Source organism: Cylas formicarius, unplaced genomic scaffold (assembly GCF_029955315.1).
Source record: "Cylas formicarius isolate icCylForm1 unplaced genomic scaffold, icCylForm1.1 PGA_scaffold_3__17_contigs__length_32017465, whole genome shotgun sequence".
Classification (NCBI taxonomy): domain Eukaryota; kingdom Metazoa; phylum Arthropoda; class Insecta; order Coleoptera; family Brentidae; genus Cylas; species Cylas formicarius.
The window spans coordinates 20,092,763-20,115,926 of record NW_026844326.1 but is presented as its reverse complement, the minus strand read 5'-3'; the positions used below and the strand labels follow the sequence as shown (position 1 = coordinate 20,115,926).

The 23,164-nt window shown below is 33.0% G+C and overlaps 1 protein-coding gene across 2 annotated transcripts; it reads right to left on the bottom strand.

Annotated features, from left to right (window-relative positions):
• Positions 1-250: 250 nt before the first annotated feature.
• Positions 251-23,095, bottom strand: LOC132699132 (mitogen-activated protein kinase kinase kinase 7-like). Of its 2 annotated transcripts, none has more exons than XM_060665654.1 (8): positions 22,868-23,095; positions 22,493-22,789; positions 22,262-22,441; positions 18,412-18,654; positions 18,113-18,358; positions 17,966-18,044; positions 4,241-4,431; positions 251-1,819 (listed from the first exon to the last, which is right to left on the bottom strand). In XM_060665654.1, exons 1-8 carry the CDS (start codon positions 22,946-22,948, stop codon positions 1,589-1,591), a joined length of 1,548 nt encoding a protein of 515 aa, XP_060521637.1. In that variant the 5' UTR covers positions 22,949-23,095; the 3' UTR covers positions 251-1,588. The 2 variants fall into 2 exon arrangements, with proteins under 2 accessions (XP_060521637.1, XP_060521638.1); XM_060665655.1 differs by having other exon boundaries at positions 22,493-22,803; positions 22,868-23,004.
• Between the last annotated feature and the right edge of the window lie 69 nt (positions 23,096-23,164).

Genomic DNA, 23,164 nt, shown 5'->3' with positions numbered 1-23,164 from the left:
ATATATATATATATATATATATATATATATATATATATATATATATATATATATATATATATATATATATATATATATATATATATATATATATATATATATATATATATATATATATATATATATATATATATATATATATATATATATGAAAATAACTGTAATAATTTGTAAGTAGTGACAAAAAATAAAAATCATCTATGTAGTAGGAAATGGTCAATTCGGGATATTCAGACAAGTCCGAAACTCAACAATATATTGGCACTACAAAACGCAACACGAAAATGATGAATACCAAAAGTACAAAAAGTAACCACGCGTCTCTAATTCTAACATAATCCAACCTTCTTAACTAGACCCTAGTTTGCATTCGTTCCTCGGACCATATATGTAGGATACATTTTATTGGTTCGTTTAATGATTACCAACAATCTATTTTTGTCAAAATCTCGAAAACAAGTGGAATAAAAAAAAAGTGTTATATAATTGTAGTCAAAATAAGGCGTTCTATTGGATGCCGATAAAATATACCGGGTGTTCCACAAAAATTGTTGCTATCCCAAATAGCACTAGGGATATGCTGTTTCAGCTAAGGGACATTCTTAAGACGTCTCAAGGATATACAATGTTACTAATTGGAACGTCCACGTTATATCAGATACGTATGTCCGTAGGATGTTTGTTAGGACATACTAAGGCTATCCAGTTATACTAATTGAGACGTCGTTAATATATCCGACTGTGAGGATATAGGATCTTATATAGATATACCAGTGGACCTTACTTAATTATTAGGTTATTAATACTGGAAAGGTAATGTCCAGTATTCCAATTGGTTGTACGACTACAAAAATTGTATCACAGTATTTGGTACTAGCGTGTAATGGAATTAACCTGTTGGGTATGGTAGGTGAAGTCAACACTGGAGTAGAGTAGGTGATATTTGAAATGTACAAGTTTTTTTTTCAATTAATTAATTAAAAGTGAAGGACTGCCGATTGATACCATTAATTAAACATTTTATACATATCTCATTTTTTTCTATTGTAGATATGAAAAAATTGTAGGTATATAATATAGCAAAAATACGGAACAACCTAACCTAAAGTATCTTAAAAATAGAGTAAGATACTATATCTTGAATTAAACTGTAAAAGAATAACTAATATTTGACAGGTTGTCTGTCATTCTTTGATGAAAGTAAATTTTTTCAGCCAAGCAGCTATTGAATTCTCACATTCTTTTGATGTTTGTGATGTGTTTGCCTTCTTATCTGCATCTGAAAATATTTTAGTTTTGAGAAAGACAGGTTTTATATATCTGTACTTTATAAAAAAAAAGAACGGACTGGTATCTGGGATTTTGTTTTACTTTTTTTTTACTTACCTTGGTACAACAGGGTACAACATTAAAGGAAAAGGTATTTCTTTCTACTGTACAAATTTAAAAAACTGCATAAACATTCAATATGGTACCTAATGATAAGTTAAAACAACTTGTGGTATAATTCCAATATAAAACCACTAAAAATATATCACACAATACAATAATCCATATTTTACAATCGTCACTTGTAACACAGATAACTTCACTCTCTCCTCTCCCCATGGGGAACTATAACCCATCCATCCCCCGAGCTCCTAACTCCACCGTTTTGGTTCTCTCTGTCTTTCTGCTGTTGCAACAGGTCCCTTATCAGTCGTAAAGATTCTTTTTCTTCCTGGAGCGTCCGGAGCGTCCTTTGCCTTTGTTCTTCTTCCGCTTGCGCGGCGAGCAGCTGGTTCTTCTTCTGCTCCAGCAGAATTAACTCGGTCTGTATCTGAAAAATACGATAAATTTTTTAGCACACAAAGTAACTTTGTGGTTTTGCGCTAAAAATAAGCGCCATTGTGGTAGAAAATGAATATATATATATATATATATATATATATATATATATATATATATATATATATATATATATATATATATATATATATATATATATATATATATATATATATATATATATATATATATATATATATATATATATATATATATATATATATATATATATATATATATATATATATATATATATATATATATATATATATATATATATATATATATATATATATATATATATATATATATATATATATATATATATATATATATATATTGTATTAGTTCAACAAAGTATTCGTAATTTCTGCATATAGGGTTTGTTTGAATGTGAACAAGAATAATTGTTATTTTTGAAAGATTGCCGAGTAGTCTGACGTATTCCAAACTAATTGATCACTACATTGGTTGTTTGTAACGTTTAAATGCACGGTTGAATTTAGATAGCGAGAGTGTTTATTTTTCGGCAATTACCAAAGCAAATATACGAAACCCCGAAAGATATACACACCGATGAAATAAAATGCGTGCTTAACAAGAATTACACTGTTGTGGCAATTATTTGTCCAGCATAAACTTAGAATTTGGTTAGTTTCGAGTTTAATGGTAGGAATATACTGAAAAGTGTATTGCTGAAGTTTTATGGTACGGTACTTTTTGTTTGCTCAAGGTGAGATGTGAAATAGATAAGTATATTTAGGGCTACTTTAAAGTAACAGTTAAAGTCACTACATTGATGTAGTGACTTTATTTAGGGTTTATTCTACACGACCTTTACAATATGACGGAGGAACGACGAAAGAAAAGAAACGGATGTTTATGTTAAATTGAAGTACAAATTTATTATAGTCTTTTTAGACTGTCATATGATTCGGGGTAAATTTCGGGGTATTTTTACCTGACGAAACAAGTTTAGGTATTGTGCTCATACTTGTAAGAATGACAATAAGCTGGTTAAAATGTTTAGATGAATCTGTAAGTATATTTTCCTCTGTTACATGTGTAATTAAAAGTTTTTGTGTTGGAAATATGTTTTTCAGGAAAAAGATTTTGTATCGATTTTTATTTAAAATGCCAAGTCATTTTTTCTGAAATATCACGGAATGGCATGACAAAAGTTATACTTTCCGATTGAGTTATTTTTTATTGTTTAGAAAAATATGCACAATAATAGGTATTCGATATGGGAAATCAAAGTATGTGTTTTTTCTACTCCCTTCTGTAAAATTATACACTGATCTACCGTGCGGGAAGCGTCACTTTACCACGTGCGTCTCTTGCCCCAGGGATCCGAGCCCCTTCGGACATTTCCGGGATATTACAGCCGGGGTTTTCAGCAATCGGATGTTTTCGAAGATTCTACCGCACGGCTTGAATTTTGACGGTCATGTCAGTCAATTTATTCGTTTTGTTTGGCAAAAATGTACTCAAAAACTAGCGGTCGTAGAAAAAGTATAGTATGCAACACCTCTGGTAAACTTTTTAATTCACTCGTTTATTAAACACCCGCTCTGCTCGCGCCAAATAAAATCGTACTTGTTGCATAATATACTATTTTAATATACACAAATTAAAACTTGCTGTTTATTTTTTCTTGGATATGCAAATGGTACAGGTACCACTTGCTTTAACACTGTTATTCCTCGAAGACATCAAAGATTTTTTGTAACGACGTGTTGCTTGCTTCTGCACACTGCACCCACAGTTTTGTCCACTGGGGATGATTAATCAAGGAAATCATTCAGATCGGTTTATTTTTCTGTCCAGACATAGAAAACTTAAGCTAAAACCTGTTTGCAAGAATCCTTCTTTTTCTTCTTTGTTTTTTACTACGTTATTTACATCATTTCCATATAGCCACTACAAAACATCAACGAGAGACACTTCGAGAAGCACTGCCGTAGATGTCGCTATTGGCGCAGAGTAGGAAAAGTTTTAAAAAGAAGCTCGATTAAAGTGAGATATATGCCAAGAGTCATAACGGAATTTTCCGCGGGTTTTTGAAAATTAACGCGAGGCGGTTTTGTTTACTGATCCGTGAACACACTCAAGACGTTAAAAATGTTTACCCTTTGATCCGACGATTAACACGAGATGCCGAGACAACTATGAGGGATATTGTTAAATCGATCGAATCGAACGTGACGTATATTTTTGAAGAGTGAATCATCTTATTTACGTAGCGTGGCATTCGCCCAAATTTTGTTTAAAATTGTGGTTATATATAAACATTTTTTAAGAATTCACGATTAAAGGCAATTAATAGAGCTTAATAGATTAATTTTTGTTCATGGCATGTGTAACAAACATGTGTAACATGTGTAAACAATAAAGCGTAGACAAAACTTACTTTCCAATATTCCGGAGCCATTTTCGCGTGCTCTTCGTACAATTCGACCGACCTGGGGTCCCCGAAGTCGGGCGTGGCCGGTCTCAGATGGGGGTCGAGCGAATCCAAAAGGACGGAAATATCGTTGACGTCTTGATTGGAGCGTGTAGTGTGTTCCGTGGTACTGCCGGCCGTAACAGTGTTCTGTGAACCTGAAAGAAAAGTATTGTGATTAATGAGCAAGAATGCTTATTAACTAAAAATAATCGAAAATATAAAAATCAGGTATGGTCTGGATTTTAAAAACACTCATAAATAAACAATATTTGTTTACTCCGCGTTATTAAGCATTTGTTTATCTGGATTGTTTGGTTGTTACGTTACCTCAAATACCATTTGGTGCAAATCTAAAATCTATTTTCAATTTTTATGCATAAATACGAGTTATATCATTATCGAAGATTCTAGAACGCTGACCTTTTGTATACAAAAGTTATTTTTCCATTTACCCCGAACTAACAGGATTAACTGGAAAACGGATTTACTGGTGATTAGTGTTTGGTAGAGTGGATTTCTGAAAATCGAAAACCCCAGTCTATCCGAAGACCTGTACAGACCATGTTCATCTAAAAGAAAATCGCCTAGTTTCCAAAGCATTTTCAAACAAAATTCTCTGTTAACCACACGTACTTAGAATCGAAGATTAATCAAATAGGTCTGTCTAATTGTACAAATATCAGCGTTTAGAAAGAAATCACTGTTTATTAAAGATGTATTGATACATTAACACCTTTGAAGTGATTCTATCAATTTTACAAAATGTTTAACAATTTTTTTATTTTGGAAATCAAAGTACTGAAAGAACATTGATTCCACCTGTAACCCTAGAAAGCATTTTCATTTTTGAAGAATTAATTAAGGTTGACTGTTTTATTTTAAATAATAAGATTAATTACCTTCTTCGAATACCAATAACTTTTAAATTCTTGAATACTTTACGATAACACATGTTTAGGGCTGTTTGACCGTGTGCAAATAATTTGATAAAAACCGAATTGCAATATGCATAGTATAATGAGCTATGCAAAAAGTAAAGTAAAATTAAATAACAATTTAAAAAAACCCGAGTAGTTGATTTACGTTATTTATGTTCAATAAGGTGTCCGTTTTACATACAAAGCGTAAGTAATAGTTTTTCAAATTTAATTATTGGAGGGATTAAATATAATGTAGAAAACACGAAGCATTGTGAAAACACTGGCAACTACTTTTTGCTCCTTTTTTGCCAAAATAGAAAAAAAAATGGTTCAGTCTGAAAACTTTCCTGTTTCACTCCAACTAGAAGACAACTGCAGATCTTTTCGAATGATATTAACTCGTTACATAATCGTATAAAATTTACCATCGAGACGGAACAACACAATTTATTAAACTTTGTGGATTTAACTATATATAAACCACAAAACAAATTAGATTTTCCATTTCTATCATTAACCTTCATATACAGACACACATGTATTACATAAAAACTCAAATAATCTTTACCTATATAAAATGGCTGCTTTTCATTCTTTTATCACAGACTGCTTAACATACACACTTTCTACAGACAATTTTGAAAAAAGAAATATAATAAAACACACAGCTTTACAAAATACCTAATTATACACAGATAAAGCGTGCGGAAAGTGTCATTTTAAGATGTCAGTTTCGTTACCTACGAGTGCCAGTCACTTCCAACATTTCCGGGATAGCAATCACTTCAATCGGTTTCAATTTTGACGTTTTCCAATTCTGACGATGATGTCACACGCCACTCAGTGAATATATCAGTGCTGTTTTGTAAAAAATGTAACAAAAACTTATGGTCGTAGAAACATGATAGTATGCAACCGTTGATAAACTTCTTGAGTCACTCTGCAATTTCAAATAACTCTAAACTCTATTTACTCCATATTAAACACCAAACCTCAAGTTTTTCAAACAATAAAGCAAGTAAGACAGTTTCAAACATCTCTCTAAATGTGGTCTCAGGATCTATCTACAGTGACTCACAGCTTAAATGATGCAGTCGCTATAACAAAACTAACTGGTCTGAATGTCTCTTTATTTATTTGAAAAAAACAACTTATTAAATTTAAGTTAGTAACGAGCCTTCTAAAAAAAGTCTGGATTACTTTTTGTCTTAAACCCTTACTTAGTTAACAATAAAGAATTAATTAAATTATATACAATATTAACATCACAGCTTAAATGACGCAAAACAAAATATAACCAAATCAATAGAGGAAAACAACTGCTAATATTTATTCGGGCCTCCCTCATTATCGATAACGGCTTGTAGTCTTCTGGATATTGATTCAACTAATTTTCTAGTATATTCCAGAGAAATTGTGTTCCATACTTCAGTAATTTTTACTTTGTTTTTTAACCACACATTTTATATTACATTTAAATCTGGTGACTGGGCTGGTGTGTTAATAACATTTGGGCAGTTATAAAGGAACCAACTGCGGACCCGAAATGACGTGTGCTTTGGATCATTGTCATGATAGAACCGATAATTGTTACCCATATTTAATTTTTGGGCAATAGCAACCTTATGCTGCCTTAATATAACCAAATACACATATTGGTTGGTTCATTTTTGCTTCAACGAAATGCATATTACCTACCCCTGCAGCCCCATAACATCACTCCACATCCACTGTGCTATACCATAGCTTTTAAATTTTTCAATTTTAATTTTTCCTTAGGCTTTCTTCATACTGATATTTTTCCATCGGATTCAAATCAGTTTCTTTTGGTCTCATCGGCAAATATTTATCGATACCATTACTAGCGAATGCCAAGTTCACGCATATGTTTCTTTGGCTAATGGAATGCTTATTTTTTCGCAGGATTCTTCGAATTGTTTCGGGGTTACACCTTTTTCCACCTCGACACAAATCTTTGGAGCACTTTTTTTGGAAAATTCGATACCTCTCTTAGAATCCATCTTTCCTCACGTTCATTGAAGATCTTATTTGGAGCTAACCTTGACTTATTCTCGATCCTATTTTCGTTACAGTAACACTCAATGATATGCCGAACAGTTGAGGGACATTTATTTACCAACTAACCAAAACGTGTTTTAAAATGTGAAACTAAACAAAAAACAATTGCAGTAATAAATCAAAACCACGCCTTGGTAAATTTCAAACTCACCGTGGTTATTATTTTTGCATCATTTAAGTTGTGACGTTAATATTGCATATAATTTAATTAATTCTGTATTGTTAACTAAGTAAGTCACTACAAGTCACAAAAAACTCAAAAATAAAAAAAAAGGACCAGGCAAGCGTTCGTTCGAAAAGCAATTTGTAAAATAAACTTATATCAGTAAAATTTTTGTCCCAATCTTTCTCCTTTAAAGCACTGGGAGTTTATAAGCGAGGCCACTTCCGTTTCGAGTTGAATTTTAATTATAATGAAAAAATAACTGGTTTTAGTCTTCTTTTCACGGATTCGGCAAGCGACAGAGACGAATTGTTTGTTATCGACGCTTCGATTTAGCCTTGTCGCGTTCGACCGCGGCACGTTGTTGGACGAAACGCTGGCAGCGGTTCAAATCTGCACAACTTCCTTGTTTACGCGATTTTTCTCCGATGACTAGCCGGCGGATCGTTTGTCATTTCCCCGACGACCGCGTTTTGTTCTCTATTTATAACGCGATTTTCGGCGGAAAAACGGCATATTTAACACGACAAATGCGTGTCGAATCGCCCCTGTTTCTCAAATAAATAAATAAATAAAAACAATAGTTAAGGTCTGTTCATAGATATAAGAAAGTGACTAACTGATACGAATTAAGGAAAGACCCGGGTAAGCTGTAAGAATGAAATATGGCCGAACAGGTCCGTACTTTGCTTAGAATTTAATTATTTGGGGTTTTGTTAGGAAATATACTAAACAATATTTATTTATTTATGTATGTATTTATGTTTAAATCTAAAATAAAATTACACATTTTTTTCATTACCTACTTAAATTACTTAAAATTATTCACATAAAATATCAGTATCACTATCGTTATCATTTGCAATATGGATATACGATTACAATTACGCTATTAGGAGGAATGTTTGGAACTAATTTGTTTTTAAACCAACTTTCAAATAAATCAGCGGTTGTGTCTTCATGGTAATCCAGAGAAGAATCTTTAATATTTTTCGCAGAGAAAGTCCACTTGGAATCCAACCATCTTTAAAGCCAGCTTGCAAAATCGTTATTCTTTTACCTCTTTTTGATGGCGCGTTTGTTTCACACTTATCAGTTGAGTCAACCCAACCCAATGTGGCCGTTTCTTCTAAAAATGGTCACTTGCTGGCACCACGTTCAATGAGAGTCAAATAAACATTGTTTATAACTTCCTTAGTCTCAATAGAATAGTGTTTTCTACATTTGGGCCGGAGCATCTCCTGAGATACACTAGACTCGCACACATTTTGCATAATTCGCACTCGATTCAACACACGCTATATTACACACGAAATAAGAATGATTACTAATAAACTTAAACTCAGTAGTATATCAAACCAAAGAATATTAAACACAGGTAGGTGTAAAATTATTTTCTAGTACGGACCACAATTTTACCTGAATTTAAATTCCGGAACTTTAGGTAATAATCTTGTTGCATTGTATGTTAATGACCACCCTTGGATAATCTCATTCAAAAGCAATTGATCACTTTCTCATATCTATGAACAGACCATACCGCTAAAATCTTTAGAGCAAATTTATTATAGGTACAGGATATAATGAAACCTGTTGAAAATTAACTTAAAATCAAGCGGAGAAATTAAAATGATAAAACACACGCCACCGTCATAGGAAGTTTTTTTTAATAGCTGTCATTGCAACGACTGTACTCAGTCACGTGGTGAAATAACGAAAGACCCCGATGATGGCTGCTGCTAAAAACGCTAAATACAAAGAAGCAACTAAAAAAATATGAAAATATATTAAAAATGCAAAATATTAGTCGATGCTGATTGTCTTCCATAACGGCCATTTTCTTAAAATTCATATTCAAAATCATAATGTGCTTTATCAGTAAATCGTATTTCTTTCGGGAATTATTGTGTTTTGTCCCTTCTTGTTACTATCGAAAAATCGATGACATCGAATTTTTCTTAAGTATACATACACGCTTGGCAATGAAAAGCAAAAATCTAATAGACCCTGGCTGTTTTCGTGGGTAAATTATTAGCTGTAAATTTAAACTTATATAAATTGGGATTATTTGATTTAAACATTGTCGTAAACTGTGTCGAGAGCTAGCTGGGAGATAGAAATCGTTATTACTCCACTCAAAAGAATCTCTTCAAAGACTACACAACTTCTTTGAAATGCAAAGTCGACGAGGCAACGAGATTGCGAAGACAATCTTGTTTCTTCTAATTCAGTATGAAAACGTATGAACGAGTTTTCGCGTCGAGTTCTCTTATTAGAAAAAAGTTCCCATTACGAAAATGTCGGTTAAATTTACTAATTACATTTAATTTAAATTTACTAACTGAAGTGAACATCGCTTTCCCGATTTATTTCGTGTTTTTTTTATAGGAAACCCTGTATATTTACCCGTTAATCGATTGCCATCTCTTTTTTTAACATAAAAAGTTTGCTATGAATTTAAGATAAAACTAAAAAAACTAAAGTTATATAATTTACATTTAAAAAATAATTTCACCAATATTGATTATTTTACTATTCAACTGTATGAAAATTGTATTTTGCATTTTAGACTGCACGTGAGAAATATGAGACTATTATTATAAGCTGAAAATTAAGATATTGTTTTCTCCGCTGTCAAAAACTTTTACTGTATGGTGTGGTTCAAAGTATAAATTACGACCCAACAACTAATAATTTATTCACGGTTGAATTGTTGAATAATTGGTTTTACCGTTTCGAAAAAGTGTCAGTATATCACTAATTTTTCTGGTATGTCGCGTCGAAATCACTTGTCGGTAGATAAAAGATAAAATGTGAAAAATGCGTACAGGTGATTAATAAGTAGAAGATAGAGATTCATTAAAAAAGAAACTTAGAAAAACGCTAATATTGTTAACGGTGAATTACTGAATGAAGAAAAAAAAACGTAGTGATTTTCAACCTTACCAGCTGGACAATGGTGACCAAGATATCAGAAGGAAAATATATCAAAACCAGATTGTTTCAACTTTGGATAAACTGTACAGGAAACCAGAAGAAGATAAAACCAATGTAATTATTTGCGGTGCTTTCTTCTATATTCAAAACAAAAAACAAGTGGTAGTGGAATTGCCTATATTGCGCACTTGGAGATTTAATTACCCTCAAGAAATTAAAAAGTATGATCTGAAAACAGATATATAATATACTTTTGTGAAACTTGGTTCGATACAGACGATGTAGTATCCAAAGGATGGGTTGATTCCAGTAAAAACTGTCAGACAAAAAACATATTTATTTAGGTAATTATTGATAATTTGTGATGTGATTTTAATCTACCTAAATAAACACGTTAATAGTCCGTCAGTCCTTGATGCTCTACCCCACAATACACAATACACGTTCAAGTTATTGAGATAATGTCCGCCAAAAGCCAAGACGATATATTTTGAGATACACCATATCTACGTAAACGAAACCGTATCCTATCTTAAACGAAATGAAGGGTGCTGATGTTTTAGTTGACGACTTTACCGTTGCTCGTTCTGTGCTCTTTGAATATAATCCAGCTCCTGTGAGTCTCGTGAGAGGAAAAGACTCCGGCGGCGGGACAGTCGCACATTTTCCGGAATTTCATCAAACTCTCGTTCCCAAAAAAGGTTCCCCAACGATCACCTCGACATATTTTATCCGTAGGATTAATAATGTTTCACGTCGACATCGGCACTGGAAAAGAGATGGATCGGGATGGCGCGTGGTTTATGGCGATCGCGAGAAAACTGCCAATATACATTTCCCGGTCTGTGACTACGCTACTTGGACGACGCACGTTTAAAAATAGTCTTTGTATATGTGTAGGGGACGGGAATCCGGAGTTTCTAAGACGTACGCGACGGGATCCACTCTGATAAAATTAAGGGTAATTTTTAGATAAAAGAATTAAAAAAGAGTATTTTAACAATAATCAATAATTTCCAAAACGAAAGAATGCTTCCACGGATCAACAATCTTACAACCCAATGTAGTAGAACTGAGAAATAAAAATGATAATCAAATTACGGAATAAACTATTAGGAGAAATATAGGAGCTAAATACAAACATGCCACAAATTTGATTTAGTAAAATGGCTCGTTACCGTATATCAACTGCATATTAAATATACTTTTTAAATGTATTTTTACGTTAGTTCATATAAAAAGACTTCACGCCTATTTAAATTTACACTGAAATTTAAAGTTACTTTATAACAATACAAAAAATACAATGGGAGAATTCAATTCAATGGCAAATAAAGCGTGATCTCAATATTTACATGAACGTCGATCATCAGGAATTTCACCAGCGGTCATGTCTTGAGCTTGACAAATTTATTTAGTTGTTTTAACTCTATGTTTACCTCTATAATGGCAAAACATATACACACATATATTTACTCAAGAAAATTTTTTAAATATACATAACTTATAATTGACTTAATGTTCTAATTACATGATTATTCAACTAGGCTTTTTATAAGCTTTCCCAAAATATATAACAAATAAAAGATATTTCAAATTCCAAGCATTTATCTTTAATTTTTTTCATGTGAATCACAACCGCAATTCCACGAATGACTTACGCGATCTAGTTTAGTTGGATGTCTATGGACTAAACGCTTTCCTTTTTCCATTAGAACCATGATTTAAAACCAAACATTTTGAAACTGAATAAATAAAAATGACGAACGGCCAAAAAATCTAGTTTTTTGACTTTTTGGGCAATTTAAGACCGTTTCCTGACTTTTCCAGTGGGAACCCCTTAGGGGGTGCTTTCCTGTGTCTAATCTGAGAAAACACTGCGGAATCAAAATGATACCATTCGTTGTGGTTGTTAATTACGAGCTCTTATTTATAACTTCGTATTAAACGAATTCTCCAAAAATAATCCGCCAGTTTCTATTTTTAAAAGCGTCTACTCGGAGTAGTACCCTACCAACTATAAAATTATGATTGCATTAACGCGAAAATCCTACAAATGCAACTCGTTTATAATAATAATGGTAGTTGTAAAATAAAAAGTCCGCGGTTACAGTTTCTGTTTTACGCACATCTGCTCGCACTATACTTCATATTTAATAAAAAAAAATCGACGGTTAAACTTCAAATTGTATATACGGTTAAAATACGAAGATAGTAAGTTAATTCCCAACTACGGAAGTATCGCTTTGCTATCCGTGAGAAAGACTTTTACACGTGTTCATTGGCTTTCTTACATGATGCTCGACTGATCAAGCAATATTTTCACTCTACAGGCATGTTCTTCTGTGTCGGTTGTTGATTGTTAACAGTTTCAGTCAAGCTCTGAAGAAACTAACAGGATGATTGGCGAAACGTCAACAAGTTCGATTTAATCAACAACCGAAGAAAATAAATAAGAACTAAAAGTTCAGATTTTCACGAAATTATATATTTTGACATGACAATTGTTTCGACAACACCGTGTCTTTATCAAATGTAATATTTACAAAATACGTGCTACTATATATACCGAAAAATGACAATAAAACCTTAATTAATGTTGTTGTGAGAATTTAAGTTCAATAAAGGAGAGGTATTTACATCTAATTGATCGTTATGCAATACATTTGAATGTCTCATTTTGTTAATCTCCATGGCTTCCAATAAATTTAATTTTCTACTTTTTGTGGCTGTATGTAAAATATCCAAATTGTCGTCAAAAATGTGTTTTTCTGTGTTTAAGTGTGTAGCACAATTAGAATCGAGACTATTGTTTTTAAACGCTCTTTTATGTTCATTAATGCGTTTCTTGAAGGACCTACCTGTTTGTCCAATAAAAATTTTAGGACAAGATCCGCATTTCAACCTGTAGACACCTGATTTTTGAGATTTTGGACATTTCTTTTTGTTGTTTGTTTAAATTTTTCCTATTGTGTTGTTAGTTCTGAAAGATATTTTTAAACAAATGACAAATGTTTTGAAACTTTTTCACTACGTTCTCCTATGTATGTAATTGTTTTAAATTGTTCGTATTCTGTATTAGGTTTCGGATAAACCTAATACAGAACACGAACAATTTAAATTAATACAACAATACCTCTCCTTCTCACAACAACATTAATTATGGTTTTATTGCCATTTTTCGGTATATATAGTAGCAAGTAGTTCGTAAATATTACATTTGATAAAGACATGGTGTTGTCGAAACAATTGTCATGTAAAAATATATAATTTCGTGAAAATCTGAACTTTTAGTTCTTATTTATTTTGATAAATGGATTTTCATCAAGTAAAAGCCACCTCAGTTCAACAACCGAAGATTTGTAAATAGTAGCCTCTGGACGTTTCTTTGAAAAATTGAGAGTGTGTATATTCTTCGATTTACGACGGGTTTTTCATCGCACGATATGCCGTTTTAACAACCAAAATATTTTCCTAGGAAAGCAATACAAAATCTTATGCAGACAATTGATTTTTAATGGATGTTTTCTCAGTTTGCTATTGGTTGAAATCGTAGTATGCAGTTTTATGAAACAATATTTGGACGTATTTCTATTCCGTCTTGTGATCGTAATTAGTAATTAGTAAATACCAACAATTGTTTTTCAAGACGCAATATGCCATTTTTATTGAGGTTCCATATGCATTTTATTACAATTTATTTCTTACCAAATACTAATATTATTTAATTTTGTTAGTCAGTTGCGATGTCCAGTGACGAAGAAGTTGAGATTGTGGTCGATGACGTAATAATCGATGATGATGAAGATCCGTCAAATTCTAATGGATCAAAGGCTAGGGACACATTTGTCGGTTATAATTTTAAATGTGCTTCTGATATCAACATCTGGGAAAAGTGGAGCCACAAAATTATGTCACAGTACTTGATATAGTTGTGAATGCCAGGACACTTTGTGTGCATTCACACGAAGAATTGGTTTTTATTACAAAACCATCAATAAGGGACAAGTTTTGATGGAATTAAGAAGAGTAGAGGACAAGATATTTGAGAGAAATCCAAGAAATTCGTGCTAAAAAGGTCCCAATCTGAAAAATTGTTTGCCAATATTGCACCAAACAATGTCATCATCGACTAAAGAAGTCATTCAAAATTTTTCGCTTGACAATGATATGTATTTTGAAAATTCCTTAATGGAAGTTCTTACGACGGGAATGTTTGAAACGGGGATTCAAAGTTGTCCGTCTTCCACCATATCACTGCAATTTTAATCCGATAGAACTGACATATGGACAGCTGCAAGCCGGGTTAAGAAGAAACGTCATTGTGAAATTGAACTATATAAATGTTAATATCATATTTAATAACATTGGTTTCTTTTACGTTTATATCATTTTTCATTATTTTTTTTGCCGTGTAATGAAAATATTGATTTTTTAAGCCAAGCGTTTTTTTATTTTTAACTCTATATTGAACGCTAAAACCAATCTTTACCCATTTTGTTCCAGTGGTGCGTTAATGCATAATTTTTTTTTGTCACATCCAGGAAATATTTGTGCACATCCATTTAGAAATTTTATTATTATCACTACTAAAGGACATAAAACCGTAGAAATTGCTAATTTATGTGTAAAGGAAAGATCTTATATATGATTTCAAAAGTTCACATTTTCAAGTAAATCCAAAATAGTAAAAAAAATATTTTCGACTTGTATTGCCATTTTTGTTAAGTCTATAGCGTGTAGATTACAAATACTATAATGGTTATGCTTTATTTTTCGAAAATATTTACTGGTGAAACAAAACTTTGTTATTGCAAGTCTAGACAAGTCAGCGCATATAGAATAAACATCCAACAATTACCGTGTTCTTTAGTATTAGTTTGTGTTTTGTGCAGTGCACGTTACAGTTCGTAAAATATAGCATTTCCGAGGTATTTGACTCATAAGGTGGCTATGGAGGAGATCGTGATGGATAAGGACAATAACAATGAAAGTCGTAAGTATTATTTGGATTTACGTATTCTTATGTATTGTAGCATTCCATTTCTTGTAAATTTATGCTAAAAATAATGTGAAAAAATATTGACAGAACATATTGATGCGGTCTATATTCCACCCGAATTGGATACCTTGACCGACGAAGAAGATATGAACGATAACATAAACCTACAAGAGTTTGGTTGGAACTTTCGAGTTACATACACCGAATGATACAGCTGTCCTTCAACAGTCCTGTAATTCATCAAGTACTGAACCTGAATGGGACTCATCAGATGAAGAAACCCTGGAATTCAAAAGATGACGTATGCTTTCTGCAAACGATAGGCTTGCTTCTAGTGTCAAATGGAAGAAAGATCAGATTGAATACACTCACACACCTATACCCGATGAATTTAGATCATGTGAGGAACTAAAAAATAGGCTCTCTGGAAAAACTGCGCTTGATGACGAAGTGATTCATTTGATTTTAAATCTTACATTGCTTTGCGACTTTTAAAAATTGATAGAACAATTACTCAAAGAAATCTTGCATCTGCCATAGATGAAGTGCGTTAGGATAATCAAGGTCACCTCATGATTGTTCATGCTAATAAATCCCGAAGGAGATGTAGAATCTGCCACAGCCACACAAGTGTAATGTGCATTTACATACTTCATGCTTTGTAAAATATCACCAAAAATTAAACCGGGTGTTACCAGTGGTGCGCTCGCGGACCGTAAAATATTACACGTTTTTTGTATCAAATCAGGTTCTATTCGGAAAAAATATACTTTTAGTTGTTTTCTGTCGAATTTGAACCTTCTTTTGAAACATTATTTAATGTTTTTTTCCAATGGTTCGTTTACGCACCTGTATTTTTTTTGTATGTTTCGACTTTTTATTTTATTTTTTGACACATGTAATGTATTCTTAAGTGCAACAAAATAAATAATTTCAGAGTAAAAAATTATTTTTTTATTCTTTTTTATGCTTGTTAATGAGTCATTTCGAAATTCCACCTTTTGTTAGTAAAATTCCTAGTCATAAATTGTACAATTGCGGCCAACATCCCAGTTTTCATGTCCCATAAAACCTAATAGTGATTTACCTACTTCAATGAAAGGGTTGCACCACCAAAAAATAGTAAACGGCACGTCTCGAACGATTTACCCGATGACTCATACGCCTGGCAACAATGCCAACAACCGAGGTTTCCCGTCTATAAATACTGCGTCCCGGCGCGTCCCCGCTTTGTAGGCACACGACCCGACACCTTGCCTTGTTATTCAAAAACCGCAACGCGTATTAGGAATTTATTGGTGTAATTATTTTGACAGACTTCTCTCAAATATCCAATCGAGCGATTAGAACGATCAAACCTATTGTTTTTTTACAAACATAACCGAAAACTTATCTGTTTTTGTACTTCAACTATTGCCATAATTTTTTTTTGCTTCAACACCACAGACGGACGCTCAAGCCATTCATAAAATTACTGTTGTGGAGAAAATAATTTCCGAGAGGGGCAATAAATTATTGACGTGTGAGATTAAAATTTAAATAACAATTTCATTCAAAATAGTTAAATAAATAAATTTTACACACTTTTAGAGATAATGCAAACCGCATCTGCCTTTGAGTGGTCTTTGGAAATCAACAATGGATAATACTACGCACAAATACACAAAACGAGAAAATAAGTACATCCACCTATGAAACACGTCTTTGATTTGTTTGCTTTTTGATATCAGCCTTTGTAACATATTATTACTTTCAAAAAAATCACCTTTCCCACAAAAAATGGCCGAATATTTCTTTAAAAAACCGTACATTTTTTTTTTAAATAAAAACAAAAACTGGGGCTGCAAAAAATAGCAAAATTTTGTAATTTCAAATAAACTGTAACCCATCAAACGAAATGAGAAATTTAATTTGCTGTCAAAAAACAATTGATTCATTGAACTGTATCAAATGTGAATTTAGGATTAGAAATTATAAATACAATAAAATAAAACTTGTTAAAAATTGAATACGTTGTAACTTTGGTTATTTTAAATTTTAGGAAAATTTTTATTAATTAACATCTGTGTTCTAACAAATATTTGTGAACGTTATGACTAAAAATATACAGGGTGTTCGATTTCTTTCCAAATGCCTCTTTCTGATTTATTCGGAAATGAGATATTCACTAATAGTAAAAAATACCATTGAACTGCAAAATAAGTCGTGGGAAAAATCCGTGAAACTCCAAATTTTCTTATAAGGTATTCATGTAACATTCATGGAACACAGAACACAGTGACTGCTTACAGTTTAAATTTTAAACATCAAATCAAAATTCAAAGCGTTCAAATTTCCCTGAATTTTCCAAATTTTAGAGATGTGTGTTTATCTACCATATTGACAGACGACCTCAGAAGTTGAACTTGAATTTTTTGCAATTTAATCCCAGATTAATATTATTTAATATTGATCAAAGTACCTCGTGCTGTGATAACCAATTAATATTACCATTATATATTACCCAAGTAGAAGTCTTTTGCTTAATTTCTTCTTAAACTTTAAACCGCTTTTAATACAAGGGTGCGAAAATAATAATGGAAACTTACGATTCCTAGGAATACTGATATCGAAGCCGGGCATCGTTTGGATTTCGTACTCTTGTTCTCCCTCTAGAGCCCAACATTCCTGTGATAAGAATATAAATAGTCTCATAATATAAAACTACACCAAGCCGGTGCATCAAAAAAACTTACGGGATCAATATCCACTGCTAAAGGAACTTTCATACTCTCATCCGGTTGAGGCAAAGACCTCACCATGTTGCTCTTGTTTGTCTCAACACTGACTCCTACTGTAACGCTTTCATCACTATCATTTTCGTCTGAAGATATTTCCTCTAGTTCTTCCAAAGGATCGTCGTCGTAAACTTGCTCCCTACAAGAAATGGGTTCCTCCGCTCCCGGCAGAAGAAAGCAAATCAATTCCATCCTACTCACAATCTACAAGGACCTCTTATTCAATGCTAAAAATTAAACCAGAATTCCTTTCTCACTTCGTCCATGCTTGGCCGTTTGTTAGGGTCCTGATTCCAACTCTCCGTCATCAGACTTTCGATGGGGGCCGGGCAGTTGCGTATCAGCGGCGGCCTTCTACCTTTGTGAACTGCCCACATTATGCTAAAAGCGGAACTACCCCCTTGATTATAGAAAGGTTTCCTACGGGAAAGGACCTCCCACAGTATGATACCCCAGCTGAAGATGTCGCATCTCTCTGTATACTTATTTGAAGTAAAAACCTAAAAATTCATACTCGTATGGGCCTACGATCGTTAAAATAAAAAATAAATAGGTTAGGGCTGATAACTGATGACGAGCAAGTCTGCTATTGCTATTGAAAACCCCTGTTAATTCGTACAATAAAAACACTATAGACTTACTAGATTCTTCGAAGTACTTTTTAAGAGTTCTGGAAAGCGGATGGAAGTTAGTAGTTCCACTGGAAAATTTGTTTGTTATCATATAGCTACTAGATATAGATTTTAAAAAGGTCTATTCAACAACCAATATGGCCGCTGACAGATCGTCAATAAGTTTGAATGTTGCATTTTTAAAGCAGTATTTTCTCAAAACAGATCCAGATCCATCTCCTGGCAAATAAGAAAGAAAATGGCGCAAATTGCAGATTAGTGGGTGAAATTTAAAAGCGCGTGTGGAAAATTATTTCCTTTTCCACGAAAATATCAACGCCGCCTACGGCGCTTCAACTTTTACCGTCCTGAAGTTGCTACATTATCTAATAGCTCTATGGTTGTGACGATAAGTAAGCCGGGCTAATAAGTGTACTCTGTACCTGCTTATATATTGTTTGAGGGGGGCGGAGCTAAATGAGGACCATAACCACCGCCTCGGATGACTGATTCCCATATTCGTGACAGATAAAGACCTGAGTCGCGGTTAAGATTGTTAGGTTGTTTATAGATTTCTATAGACTCTCGGATTTTTTGTTGGTAGAAGAATTGATTACATGCAAGAAGTTTAGTTTTATCGAATAAAATGTTATGTCCGGTTCAGTGATTGTGTTCGACAACAGCTGATGAGTTTGTTTTCTTAGTCGTAAGGCTCTTTCGTGTTCTTTGAGCCTAGTTGATATTTTTCGTCCGGTTTCTCAAATGTATTCTTTGCCGCATATGCATGGAATGCTGTAAACTCCTGGCATCTCAAATGGAATTTTATCTTTGACGAATCGAAGGTGCTGAGAGATTTTTGGACAAGTGGTAAATCTGGTTTTGACATTATACGTCTTTAGAACTTTTGATATGTGGTCAGTGATAGTTTGAATGCAAGGGAACTACAGTGGCAAGTGTAGGATTGCCTTCGGCCTCGTTGCCCCAGCAAAAACCGACGCAGGAGGAATCCAGAGGAAGTTTCCTTGAAAAATCGGTACAATTTATGTCACATGTCCATGAAGAACAAAAAAAGAAATTTAAGAATCGAATAGAAGAAACATTGGCCCTAAAAGAAAGAATACTGCTTTGAAAGAATAATAGTGCAAAATTTGATAACATAGAGGTAAAGGAAAGAGCGAGCAACATTATGAGGGGACAGAATAGGAAAGTTTAAATCGATGAAGACATTCCAGTGGACATAACTAGTATATTAAGTTGCATTAGACTGAAGAAATGCACGCACAAATTTCTCAAATTGATTGTGCAATTGATTTTTTTTTTTAATGTATTGTGTAATTATAATTATTATTACATAATACATATTATTATTATTCAAGAAAGTACAAGACTGAAAAGGAGTATTTTGTAGTAATTGGGTTATATACCTGCATAATCATGCTGCACCTGTCAAAGTAAGAAGAGAAGATATTTATTGATAAAATTAAGAAATTAATACATTTCTGGAACTGAACAACATCTCAGCCGATTATAAAGCAACGCAATTGTGTACGAAGATTTACCAGACGGGATTTTCGTTGATAACGATGAAAGTGCCATTAGTGCCATGCATATCAATATGAGAAGTTTATATTAAAATTTTAAAGAGTTTTTAGTGTTTTTGGATTCAAAAACACATTTCAGTATAACATAACTTTTTAACAAGAGCAAAATATGACGGTTGTGCTGTTTATTTAAAGCAGGATTTGTATATGAATTTCATATCAGCTATTCAGATGGAGAATTCAAGATTATAAGGGCAGCCCTAGAGAAAAATAATCTACTGGTTAACATCCTATACACATAAACAGAACTTACATCGAGGTACTGCTATAATGACTGTAGTATTTAATACTAAGAGGAACTCCCAACAATTTAAATAAGTCAATCAACTAAAATTTTAGAGCAGAGGGGAGTAGATTAGCAAAAGGACGAGGGGGAGTGTATCGTTTTACAGACGATTTGGGTGTGATTCCAGAACACAAAAATACTAGCAGATATTGCTCTACAAAAAATAAAAAGTTCGCTGGATATGAGTTTAGTCTCATTTAATATTGAAAGAAGAAAATTTGTTGCCTTGTCACGCTCTTCGCGTTTCCAACGTGAAGTACTTGAATAATAGTAACTGTTAGTTACTTAGCCTTTCAAAATTGTGTCTGTAATCAACGCAATGAAGAAAAACCTTAATATATTGAGGGATAATTTTTGATGATGCATTGGGTGGAGTCAATAATAAAATAGGTATTGTTGTTTTTATTATTTAGTTCCCAAATATTTTAATAGTCTTCCTATAACATTAGAACAATTAGAACAAAACCGTATTCACAATGTAAGAAAAAAATCAAATAATGGATACTGGAAAGTAACTTGACGATTAGTATTAGAATTTGAAAATCTTAATAATTCCTAACAGCATATACTTGGACTTTCAAGAATTTTGGGATTGAGGTTTTTTGGCATTTATGTATAAAGACTGTCCAGTTAGTTAGTGGACCACACTATAACAGCATATTGTAGGTCCAAAAAAAGCCTTAGTTTTCTAAATAGACATATTATGTCGGAAAACACCCTAACGGAACCACTAGCTTTAAAACGAATGGACCTGTGAATGTTTTTTTAAATATTTTTTCCAGTTTTGAAATTTTTGCAATTTTGTAATGCTGAATCTGATTAAATTATTAAATTATAATTGTATAAATTATAAATGTCAAATTTTGGTCATCAACATATCTTTTGAGGGGTACAGGTAACAAAAAATAACTTTTAACATAGGTAATAGGTTAATAGGTCCTTTTATTTTGGCACAAATAGATTAAATGCTAATGCTTACTCAAATTTCCTTACAAATGATCTGGCCCAATTGTTAGGGCATATTCCCATACATACCGAAGATAATTTTTCAGCATAAAGGAGTACAATTTGGTCAGGGTTTATGAAACTGGGTTGACAAAAATTTTGCAAAAATAGATAATCTGAACAGTTACTAAGGCAAATTAATGCTGCAAACAATCGCTTCGAGATTCTTCGAATCTCAAAATATTAGAATCTGATTGACTGTATTTACAATAATGAAAATGAGATCGAGAAATTAATGTAAATTAGTGATTTTTCATTTTTAGCCATTCAAACCGGAATTCTGAATTAAACATACTGGTCAATGGGCCTTTCGGGACATATGTTTAGAAAAATAGGGCCTATTTTGGGCACAGAGTATGCTGTTTTTGTTTGGCCCACTAACACCCTGTATATGTATAATAGTTTTTTTTGTATTGTTATCAGTCTTCTGTCAGACCTACCTTAAAGGTAAAATTAATCAGGGAAAAGTGCACACACAATACCCAAGGTACAATCCTGCAAGAAAGTTGCAGTCTAGAGATGTTAATTTAGAAATATTTTGCAATTTACTGTTAATTGTATTGTTATTGCTACCACTAATAATAAAAAATAAATACAAACTAACCTCAGGAGCCATCCAAGCCGCCGAACCCTTATTATTTGTCATATATGTATTCTTATCAGCAGCTGTACCAAAATCGCAAATTTTTAAACTGATTCCTCCATTAATAAGCAGTAAATTTGGAGGTTTAAGATCCCTGTGAATCAAAGGTTTTGGTTTCATGGCGTGCAAGTATTGAACACCCTGAAATTGTTTTTAGTAAGTACAACTCTTTAATAACGAATTAAATAATACCTTAGCGCACTGGTACGCCCAAGACATTGCATGGGCTAAAGTATAGTCATACGCCGACTTGTGCAGGACATTAAACAAAGATCCTCCTTCGGCATATTCCATAACAAGGAAGAATTGGGCGCCTCTAGTGCACGCCCCATACAATTTAACAATATTTTCGTGATCGACTCGAGACAGTTGCCGTACTTCGACCAGAAAAGCTTTCCTTTCGGCGTCCCTCGTTATATTTTTGACGGCGACTTGTTTGTCATTCCATATTCCTTTGTAAACAACCCCGAAGCTCCCTTCGCCGACAACCTAAAATTGTAGCACTTGAACGACGTGCCGTCATTTCCATTTAGGGATACGGCTAAAATATTATAAACATAATCCTACCTCTAGGATATCTAATTCCGAAGCATCGATTTCTCTGACGTTATATTGACTTTCATTTTCGCTGTGGTCCGGAGAAGCCATCGAAATTTATTTAGTTACATTTCGTTTGAAATTTGAAGTAAAACGTAGAAGTTTACAGACTGTTGGAAAAAAAATGTTTTTCACATAATTTTGAAGTTTTTGATAAAAATCCTAAACGTCAACTTTGTTCTTCCCGTTTTGACATTGACTTTTTTCTTCCTTTTAACAGTCAAAATGGGAAATTAACAAGGGATATCCGCTACACGGATATGGGGG

Bases quoted from the DNA above. Each gene is read 5' to 3' on its own strand.
- LOC132699132 (XM_060665654.1), bottom strand. From the start codon at position 22,948: ATGGCTTCTCCGGACCACAGCGAAAATGAAAGTCAATATAACGTCAGA. The intron at 22,790-22,867 runs GTAGGATTATGT...CTACAATTTTAG, and splicing joins CGGAATTAGATATCCTAGAG to GTTGTCGGCGAAGGGAGCTT. The intron at 18,655-22,261 runs GTTAGTTTGTAT...ATGAATTTTTAG, and splicing joins CGGCTTGGATGGCTCCTGAG to GTTTTTACTTCAAATAAGTA.